At 39.5% G+C, this 11,219-nt stretch overlaps 1 protein-coding gene across 3 annotated transcripts in view; it reads left to right on the top strand.

Moving 5' to 3' along the window:
• Nucleotides 1-11,219, top strand: part of Arhgap18 (Rho GTPase activating protein 18) — a 176,045-nt gene that overhangs the window by 46,965 nt on the left and 117,861 nt on the right. The window contains exon 1 of one of the 3 annotated variants that reach the window (XM_015501120.2): nt 4,165-4,372. The exons of the other annotated variants lie outside the window; for them this stretch is intronic. Coding sequence (XP_015356606.1) covers nt 4,260-4,372 — 113 coding nt within the window. The 5' untranslated portion in view covers nt 4,165-4,259. Of the gene's footprint in view, nt 1-4,164; nt 4,373-11,219 lie in introns of those variants that run through there. 3 annotated transcript variants of the gene reach the window in all.

Genomic DNA, 11,219 nt, shown 5'->3' with positions numbered 1-11,219 from the left:
CCCCCCCCAAAAAAAAAAAAAAAAAAAAAAGTATGGCATAGTGATGATGTCCTTTTAGAGTGGGATACATAGTGTGCCATAACTACCTCAGTTACTTGACATTAAAAACAAGTTTCAAAGTGCCAGAAAAGAAACTAATGTGTTTGTTCCAGTCTGAATGTAACCCCACCCCCACCCCCCCAGCACATGGCATGTATATCAGTATTCCATTTGGCTGTGGACACCTTCGCTTTGCTGTATGTTTCTTGTTAGTTCCTCATATTAATCTTTTCATAAGTGATATAGTGTCAGTTTCAGGATAGGTGCACCCTTAATGATTGAGTGTGTATCCTCAAATGGTTGTATAAACCCAGGTTTATCTGTCTTGGTTCTGCTACCTGGTAGCTGGGTGATCTCAAATTTCTCATTTTTAAAGTGGGCATAATTCTAACATCTATCTTAGGGCTGTTGTGATGATTAAATGAGAGACCATGTCTTGCAAAAAGCAAACACTCAACTATTAGAAACTATTATTTATTGGTAATGAACTCTTGAACTGTAATTTTTTTTTTCTAAATGTTTGCCCAGAAGCCTACGTTAGACTCTGGCAATTGCTTGCACATTATTCAAGGTGTGGCTTGTATTTTTTCCCTGGAGGAACAGTTAAAGAAAATAACTTTGATAAGAATGTAGAAATTTTTAAGCTGTCCAGAGGAAGGGAAAAGCCTCATTCCTTGTTGATCCACATAGAATTAATAACATACAATTTTCAAGAAAGTAAGTTTAGATTCTGTGTGTAGATTATTTTTCTGTCAGTTCCTCAGCACAGAGTTGGCTAGCACTCAAGCTTTCAAGAATTATTCCTACAAAGGCCTGATAAAATATCAGGAATGGGGTTAGAACACTCCCTCTTCATTAGTCAATGCTACTTTACAAACCTAGGTTTTATCACTTTCGCAAGCCTTAAGTTCTCAGTTTATGATTAATGTATTCAAGTTCTTCCTATACCATATTATAAATTGAGTTGAATTTCAATTGAAAGATCCTTTTTCACATGGCTTTGTGTTTCTACCTAGGTTTTATATCATCTTATAGAGATTAGAGTACACACATTCTCCTTAGTTAATTACTTTAAAAATAAAATTAGGTAGTTGAGAAAATTTTAGTAATACATTGATTTCATGGTGATTTTGATTCTCTTCAAAAATAATTTATTCCTGCATCAAAATGTGAAAATCAGTTAATAACCCTATTAGCACTGAATCAAAGAAACTTTTTATTACTTTTGAACATTTTTGTCAAATTGTCAGACTGCAGTACTATCTCATTCTATTTTTAATGACCTATTTGAGTACATAAATTACAACCTCCTTTTCCCTTCCCATGACATCTACTGAATACCGGTTAAAGAGAATGAATGAAATGCATTTTTTTTTTTTACCTGTCTTGATGTTGTTAATTACTTTCTAAGATGTTTCATAACAGGAAAGTGTTTGGCATGCATTCAGAAGCTTGGAATATTAACATCTTCAAGGACGTGAGGTTCTCTGTGTTTGCTTAAAATTATTAAGGAAGGAGGTAAGAGTGTTTGTTTTTAATAAAAGGGGCCTTTATGTAAGAAGGTTAATATGGCATAAGACATGGACTGTAAGTAACTCTTGGTATGGTTTAGGGTGTGAAATAAGAACAGCCTTTCAAAAGACCGTATGGGTGGTTAATTTTGCTTCCCTGATGACATAGGGAAATTCTGAAGACTTTTTTTTGAAACTAGAGTTCATATCTGAGGCCGTGTACTGGAGGGCACAATCCTGCCAGCTGTGTGCTGGCAGGCAATACTCTCAGAATGATAACAACAGAGCTTAGTGGGAAGTATGGAGAACGGCTCCAGAGGATTTCCATGTGCTTGAAAGTTAAATTAGCAGGATTCAAATTTTATATACTCAGCTATGGAAATCAATTCATATCACTTGTTCTACCTCCCAGAAATTAAAAAAAAAAGTGTGGTTACTATGAACCCATATATTATTTTCAACTTATAAGTTACATTCAACCTGTACATTGTGATTAATTTACTAAATGAACAAAGATTAGGCAAAGATATAACTTTGGTTACAAATGGACAAAATATCTTTATCACAAATTGAATGCCTGAGCAGTGTTTTCTGCATGGCAGAGTCTGAAGATATTGCAAAGAAGGGAGAGAAGACTGAAGAGAAATAGAGGAAGAAGGTTAAAAGGAGGTCCAAGGAATTGAAAGAAAGGGTGGGGCCAAGAGAAAGACCGGGAAGGAAAGAGTCTACCATACAGAGTATTGGGATTACCATCAATAATCCTAAAAGATGGGGATTTCTTTCTTTCATTTCAGGGCAGGTACATTTTTTAAAGAGGTAACTGGGGTGAATATTGACCATTTTTTTCCACATTAGGACAGTAAAGAGATAAAATGTATCCACTCTACTCTACTTACCATCTGGCTCTCCCTGTTATTTTTTATTTTGTCTGGACTGGTAAACACTTCATGGTAGGTTAGCCCTGGTGTCTGCATGGGAGCGACTAGTCTAATACTAATTTTAATACAAAAGTTTAGTAGAGTTTTTAAGTCATTCCTACATTCAACATTTGCGTTAGCCCCAGTATGTGAAAAAACTGAATTAGATGTGGAATGAAGGGAAAGGAATGACAGTGTGACCTGAGGGAGTGGTGACCGGCAGATGAGATGGAAAGAGTTGTATGTGTGGGTAAGGTAGGAGAATGGTTGGTGGCTCTTTTGGCAAGAGGGAGCTGGTGAAGGTTTTTAAGCAAGAAGACATGACACTGGGGTGGCGCTGGGATGGAATAACAAGTTGAAACAATTTAAAGGAGGTGACAAGGAGAAGGGCTAAAAGGACTGTCGTAAGATTTGAACCAATACATAATTATAGGGCCCAGTATAGCTGAGGCAATGGGGATAGAAAGGGGACAGCAGGGAGAGCCCTAGGAGGTAGAGATGGAAAGATTGAGCAACCATCTGTGAAGAGAGGGAGGGAGAAATAACCTCCTTTTAAGGAAGACTTTCGTAATGAGTTCACTACAGGTGTAACAAAGTTTTTAAAAAATACATAGATACCTTTTAATGTATGGATAAATTATTTCTCATAATTTAAAATAAAGTATAAAGAGTATTTTGGAATAATGAAAGATTGTTCATGAAGAATTTTAGATAGGCAGACCAATAAATCATAAAGATCAATAAATTTCGGAATACTTAGGTTATTGAAGAGAGTAGGTTTTTTTTTTGTTGTTGTTTTTTTTTTTTTCTTTTTTTTTGAGGGGGAGAAAGAACATAGATGTCTCTTGTATTTTTTATTTGAGTTTGTTTCTTCATCAACTAAGCAGCATTTTGATGAAAAAGAATGGAATTAGGCTAGGATTCAGTTCAACTCCAGCTTCTGACATTTAATAACTGAGCTATTTTAGTCCAGGCATCCCACCTGTTATTACTATTACTTATTACTATTACTGATACTTATTTATTTTTTTTTTTTGGTGTGTGTGTACCTGCATGCACGCACCTGCTGAATAAATGGTAGGTACTTTTATTCTTTGCAATAACTTATCAGAGCACAGGTCGATGTCTTTTTTGGTACTGGAAAGTGTTTTGATAAAGCAAGAGGTATACTTGACATGGGCTCTTATAAAAGGAGATGACATTCCAGGGCACACCGTCATTTTTTATGAGGGCATTTACAACCAGACATAACAAGTAGAGCCTTTCTTGTGGGCGGTGTGGCACAGTGTGGCCATAGGTTTGTTGGGTTTTGCTGCGGCTAAGGTTAATGCAGTGCATGAAGGGGTTAAGAAACGCCCTTACTCACGTTACATGAAGTAGTAGAAACTATCAGTGGAAACAGGAATTGGGAAGGCGGGGGAAAGAAGGCAGTAAGTCATTTTTTCCGAACCAACGGGGCTTGTACTTACATTGAGGAGTTGAGTCTACAATCTGGCAGTTTAATCAGATCAGAATCATTCGGGATTTGGGGCACGCTGTCAGCATGGGCTGGGGAGGGGCGCTTACTAAAGCGGCTCACCCTGGAGTGGCCTGGTGGTTCCACGGCTTCTAATTCCCGGCTTCTAATTGGAGATCCAGGAAGCTCTTCAGCGGGGAGGCCCCGCCCCTCCCGTGTGAATCGCCTGCCCCACGGGGAGGAGCTGGCCAATGCTAATGAGCAAGTTGCCAGGCAAGACAGGAACTTCATTCTCCTCTGTGTCAGGATCACAGAAATTATGCCCCTTCTCTCACCATGAGCTGGCTCTCCAGTTCCCAGGGAGTTGTGCTAACTGCCTACCACCCCAGCGGCAAGGACCAGGCTGTGGGGGAGAGCCACACACGGGGAGGTGAGGAGGCCACCTTGAGGTAAGCCCTGGTGCTTAAAAGCCAGAAAACAAAAGGAAAACCCCTTCCCTGCTCCAGGAAAAAAGTGACAGGGAAGCTGGTGTGGGGAGAAGGGAGTTACCTGTGCAAGTGGAACCTGACCTCACGCAGCAGCAGAAGTATTTGGCATGGTTTTTATGTACTTTTCATCTCCAGTCCAGGTCTGAAATAGCCCATCTGCTTACTGGTGAAGGAGAAGCAGAAGGAAATGGGGATATGGCTGTATGGCCATTAGACTAGTTGCTTAGCAGGTGCATTTGCAAATGCTGAAAGATCAAATGACTATATTTGAAACACTTCCTATGAGATGGAATTCTTGAATGGGCTGGAGACATAGCCACTGGAACTGTTAGCTGGGAAAGTCTGCCAAAAAGCAGGAAGGCTGTTCACTGTACAAGCTGTTGTTGTTACAGTGTGTTATTTTTCCCCTCTCTCCTCACTGAAAGCAAACCTCTTGGGCAAAATGCCTAAGATACTGGCCTGTGTCAATGTTTCACATTCTTGCCTGTATGTGGATCTCCCTACCCCCAATCCCCACCCCATTTTTTTTTTTTCCAAAAAAGAGTTTATATCAGGAGATAGTGCTTTGCCTCTGGAGTGAAATGTGGTTAATGTTAAATCACTTTATAGGCAGAAAGGGCAAATGTTCTATAGACCACTGAGGCGCCAAGGGTACCTTTCTCCCTATCTATGTACTTTGTTCTGTTTTTCAAAGAATTTTTGTCCCCTTTCTCCCCTTAATGACCTTCTTACTTGCTGAACATTTTTACCTCCTTAGATATAAATGGCAAATATTGGCCTGGAAGATTGCAGAAAGCAAATGCTAACCTACTAGCCTAGAGTGCTTAATTAGTTATCAGAAAGTGCATTTCCTCCTTGATGCTTATTGTGATGATAAAACCTCCTTTGTTCTTAAGTGACTTATGCTGCCTTATGTGCCTTAAGCTGAAATAATGCCTTCTTTCATTTGTTTTAAAATCCTCAAATGTGGGGGAGGTGAGAGAATCAAAGGAATGGCTGTAATACTCTGGGTTGGACCTAGGCTGACTAAAACTTTTTTCTCACATGGCACCCACAGCCAAAGATATAAGGGAATTGATGCTTGTGCTGTAGCTGTTACCATTTTCTTTTCTGTCCTTTTAAGTTTTCTTTCTTTCTTTCTTTTTTTGTGAAATCATTAGCTGTTCATCCAGTTTTCCCATTGAATATGTATATACATGTATGTGTATTATATATGGATATACATGTGTATATGTAGTAATCATTCAGCAGTAAGCAGCCTGCCATACCAATCCCATGCCAACCATAATTTGGCTTACACATTGCAGTCAAAATTGTCAGAATTGTGCAAGCTCAGCGCGTTCTTTAGTGACTTCATACTGGAGTGGCCTGAGGATCTGAGCTGAATCTTAGATCTGGATTGTGAGAGTAAATAGAACCATAGGGACTTTATGTTCAAACCTCTCATTTGAGGACTCAAATCCAGGAATTCCTTAAGTAGTTGCAAGGCTTCTAGTTCTAGGATCTGCCTGGGGCTGTAGCTCTGGTTCCCAAGACACTTTTTGCTGTGTCTGCAGTTTTGCAGCTTGTCATGGGTGGCCTGTACTCCAATGGGTTGAGCAAACAACAGAGGCAGGGATCATTCTCAACTATTGCTAAGACAGAACCCAGAGGCACTGAGGCAGCAGGGTGGGCAGCTTGTCTCTGCAGTGAGTACTTGGAGCTAGGCTGCAGTTCCAGGTCTGCTCTCAAGGGTCTTGCCTGCCGATACCATATTACTTGCCCATAGTGCACCCCAGCCCTTACCCCCAGTGAATTGGGATCCTAGGCACACAGTTAATTTATGTTGGTTAGAGAACATGGCAACCTGGTTTGAGGGCTGGGAGGAAAGGCAGGGAGGAGGGGAAAGTCCTTATTAGCTTTTACCCTTAAGCATGGAATAATTTCCCAGATGAGTAAAATGTAATTTTGAGATGCACCCTATGTAGCCTCAAAGAGTTAAGATACTGGAATTGGCATGGGTGGTGGAGATGCATAGAAGGAGGAGGGATTTGAGTGTGAAATAGGATCACTAGTGATGATCTAAGCATATGATGATTTTGGGGGGAGGGGCATATCAAACTTTGGTTATGTCTGGTCAACTGCTCCAAAGTGCAAGATTGATGGTTGACACCTGTTTTGTAGAATTCTCCAAGAAGTAAAACCAAAACAGTACTCTTAAAAAGAGGCTGAATTAGTTTCTGCCTTTCCTCCTACCTGTATGTTGCTGGAGGTACCAAAAATTCTGACTTCGTTTGTCACAAGATTCTTTTTTTTTTAAGTGTGTGCTTTGATGAACTGTTTAATAAAGAAATCTAAGGAGCTTTTATGTATATGATTTAGCATATTTATTTTAAAAGTTTGATATTTTTTTTTAAGCTTTGTTGGAACAAATCCTTTTACTGTTCTGGTCTTTATGAAACTGGGATAGTAGGGAATTAATAATTTTTTAATTAATTTGTTAGTCTAAAATTCCCTCTACTCCATTGTCTCTCTTTATCAGAACACATTCACTGGATGCCAAATTAAGGAATTTTTCCTACTCCTGGTTTAGGCCTTACAAATATTTGTAGAATCCTGTGTTGTTGTTGTGGGTTTTTTTTTTTTTTTCCTTAATGTTTCTGGATTTGGAGAAATATATCAACATTAGCTCTTCTAGCTGACTTGTACACAGTCAAATGTTTCCAAAGGAAACCACTTTTTATGAGTAGCTATATTTATAAGACTTATTTGTTTTTCAAGCAGGAGTCTTCAGATGTTTCAGAAGTTTACATATTTTGTCTATTTTACACTGTTATTTCAACTTTACCATCAATTTAAGAGAAAACTATTCTGATTGTTTTATATCATTTTTGTTAATATTTTTAATGTTAATATCAAGTGATAATTTAGGTAGAGAGTTAAATGGATCTATAAAATAAATAGGATGAAGAATGAGATGTTTCTATGTCTTTTTTTTTTTTTTAACAAATGTCTTTTATTGTACAGAGTCTTATTGACCCCATTTGCCATTGGTATTGAGTAGGTAGAACCAAGAGGCGCCCTATGGTGACTTAAATCCTGAAATCCTAAACTGTAAAACTAACCTGCCTTGTTTACATCCTGACCTTCTCACTCATTAGCATGACCTTGGAAGAGTTACTTAATTTTCTACCTGTAAATCGAACTTCATAATAGTACTTGTGTTTAAGTGGGATGGTCCATTTAAAGTCCATGTTCTCGTGTCCAATACATAACTGGCTGCTGTTTTGACACTAGATAAAGGAAATAAATGATTGGGTTTTATAGCATATAGAATATTCTTATTTGTTTCAGAAGCATTTATATCAATATTAAGAAGCATGGGTATGAGCTATGCTTACCTGAGAGAGACATATTTTAAAATGAACTATAATGTAAAAGTTTAGGCCTTTGAAGGGTAACATTCCTCTGGGCTTTCCTTTCTTTTGAACCATAGAAACATTTGTGATTGGCACGAGGAATAGTTCCTATTGAAGGCCTGCCTCTGGGAACTGATGGGCACCAAGGTCTGCAAACATTGACTTATGGCAAGATGGAATGTGGGTGGAGCCTTTTTTGGTGGTTGGACTCCCTCCTGCTCTCCATGCCAAATGTAAGAGGGCTATCATTTTCATATGCTTATCTCAGTTCTGGACTTAGTTTCTAAGTCTCGCCGTTCCTTGGTTCTGAAAGTACAACCAGTCACTCACTTGGTCATTCCATGTAGAATCCCCAAGTTCTTGCTCAGTGTTGGCAATTGTCCAGGTGCTGGGATTATAGTGGGGAACATAATGAATACCTGTGTGGCTCCTGGAGTAGAAAATCAAGACTATGTAGAGCAAGTACCCAGAAGAGCAAAGAGCCCTATGTGGCTGGGGGTTGGGGAGAAGAAAACCAGGGGAGAGCTGACCCTGATGGCCTTTTGTGGAGCTTTTAAGGTCTTTGGTTTATGCTTAAAGTAAGATCAGAAGACATTGAGGGGAAGGGTTTTGAGGAAAGAACAGAGATTTCACTTTTAAAGGTTTCTCTGGTATAATGTTGAGCATAGAGTATAGAAATAGCAACAGCCCCCAGGAGGTGAAGCCTGTGTGGTGTAGCTTGGGCCAAGGTCTAGGTCACGGTGGCATTGTGGGGAGTGAGCAGGAGGGTCTTCTGAAGATAGTCTGTAGGATTTTCTGATGGTTGTGATGCATAACCAAGTGGGAATAAAGATGGTTATAGAGGTTTTGGCCTAAGAAACTTTTTGCTGTGACCAAAAAGACCTGACAAGAACTATTACAGGAGGAAAAGTTTATTTTGGAGCTCATGGTTTCAGAGGTCTTAGTCCATAGAGTACAAACTTCATTCCTTGGGTCCTGAAGTGAGGCAGGACATCATGGCAGAAGTGTGTGGTTGAGAAAAGCAGTTGGGAACATGGCACCAAGAAGCAGGAGCAGAGAGAAAGACTCTACTCACCTTGGACAAAATATATACCCCCAAAGGTACACTGCCCACCTCCTTCAGCCACACCCTACCTTCCTAGAGTAACGACCCAGTTCATCCCTATCAGGAGATTAATTCATGATTAGATTAATATGCTCTTAATCCAACCAATTCACCTCTGAACCTTCTTGCATTGCCTCTTACATGCTCTTTTGTGGGACACCTAATATCTAAACCATGACAGAGTCGTTATAAGTTTAGTGAAGATTTCTTGGATTGTATTAGGGGTGTGGGCTGGGTAAGATGTGAAGCTCAGTTTGGGGCATCTAAGTTGGAAACATCTTTTGGAGAAAAACATTAAGAGAAGGACATGACCCTCTGTCTTGATGAGGTTGGCACCTTTATGAGTATAGCACCTTAAAACCTGTGGACTACACCCTTGATGGAGTTCTTGCCTTCTGAATTTGTGTATTTTCTGAAACTGTTACTATTTTGGTGAAAGAAGGGGCATTTTTAAGAGGTTTTTATACTTAATTAAGGCGTATTTCCTCATTTTTTATAGGATTAATGATGAAATGCATTTTTTTTAGCCTATCCATATGGATGACTGTTTTCTAGACTAACCAAGTTCTCAAATTCACGGCATAAAGATGCTTCTTAAGGACTTATTGTCTTCACTGTATAGTTCAAAAGCCACATGCATAAGTTCCTCCTGAATTGTTAGGTGTGACTGTCATTATTTTGGAGCAGCCTCCACCTTTTCTCTGGGGGAATATGATACTTCCCTTTTAATCATCCCCCTCTGGAGGCCTGTGATTTTTGTGGGCCTGTTTAAAGTTATCTTCATGGAGCCTATTAGATTTATGCCTCTCAAATGCAAGAACTTACACACTCTGCACCCCCACCTTGAGAAGAACCTGCTGAAAGTTGGCCTCTATTTCCATGGCACACTTACTCCTTGAACTTTACTCACTCACTGTGAACCTTATCTCTTCTGAGCTGGACTTGCTCTCATTTAAAGGTTGATCATTGTTCTTTTGGGGTGTTAGTTTTATTAGTATCTCTTGTACTTCCAAGAGTGTTGAAGCAGAATGGACTTAGAGAATCAAAGAATTTAATGTGGTGCACAAGATTGCTGCTGACTGCCACGTATCAGGCTTACGTCATTGTTAATAGTTGGGATGGACCCACAGAACATATGTTTTGTTTTTATATATATAAATAAATATATAAAATATATATGTATGTATATATATAAATATATATAAATGTAAATTTTAATTCCTTGCTGGAAACATTAATCTCATATATTGGAGAAAAAAAAAACCGGGACCCCAGAGGCCAAGGGGGAGGTGGAAGTTCCCTGTGTTCCTTATTCATGAGCATGAGGTGTCTTTCCCTTCAGCCTCTCTCACCTCCTTGGATTGGGCTCTACTCAGGAGTCCTGCAAAGACTCCCTCCTAGCCATCCTTGTGGATGAACTACAGAAATTCAGGGCCCTCAGACTAACCAGGTCACAGAAGTCCTCACTAGGAGCAAGAGGAGGAATGCGAGTGTTTAAGAGCTCTCATGATTGGGGAGAGGGGTCACTAGCATCATGATCACTTGTTTTGGGGGAAAGAAGGTGTAATAGGACAGAGGTGATGATAACCCTCACCAAGCTCCAAATTTAGTTTAGTGTTCTCCAAATTTTACATTTCATACAAATACTTTGCAATGCAATGGCTTGTTAAAAGTTTTATTCAGTTAAGGTGCTTAGAGAATAAGAAGCCTACCTAATAATTTGAGGAGAGTAGGGATGATCCAAGGTCAGGGGGCTTAGATGATGATGTCTGGATTATTCTGAAGATGCATTTCTTTTTATTTCTGTGTTTATCACTGGGCTGGCAAAATTGGCTCTTTTTTTTTTTTTTTTTTTTCAAGAAGTAAACAGAAGCCATGGAAACCTATGTATGTGGCCAGTCAGCACTTGTAGAGTGTTTTTCATACAAAGTCTACCAAGTATCAGAATTTCTGTGTTGAAGGAGAGGGTAAAACCTTAATAATTTTGCACTGGCAAATGTAGTTCCTTTTTGGCTGCAAAGGACACTTGCATTTCTTTGGCGGAAGTGGGGCTTATCATCGTGGGGATCTGGCTCAGAGGGAAAGGAGGCATCTCTCCTCTGCCCTCAGGGACTGGTCATGTGGTGTCCCTTGTGGCAAGCCTGCTTTCCCTCTTTGAGACTCTTAGTTTGCTACAGAACCACTGGCTTCATAATATTGTTTCAGCCTGAGCCCACACTTTTCCTGGGTGTCCCTCTATCTTCTTCCAACTTGGCTATCTGACACATTTCTTTATTTCACATTTTGAAAAGGGGATCAGGTTTGT

This window comes from Marmota marmota, unplaced genomic scaffold (genome assembly GCF_001458135.2).
Source record: "Marmota marmota marmota unplaced genomic scaffold, marMar, whole genome shotgun sequence".
Classification (NCBI taxonomy): domain Eukaryota; kingdom Metazoa; phylum Chordata; class Mammalia; order Rodentia; family Sciuridae; genus Marmota; species Marmota marmota.
This window is presented reverse-complemented; position numbering and strand designations above follow the sequence as displayed.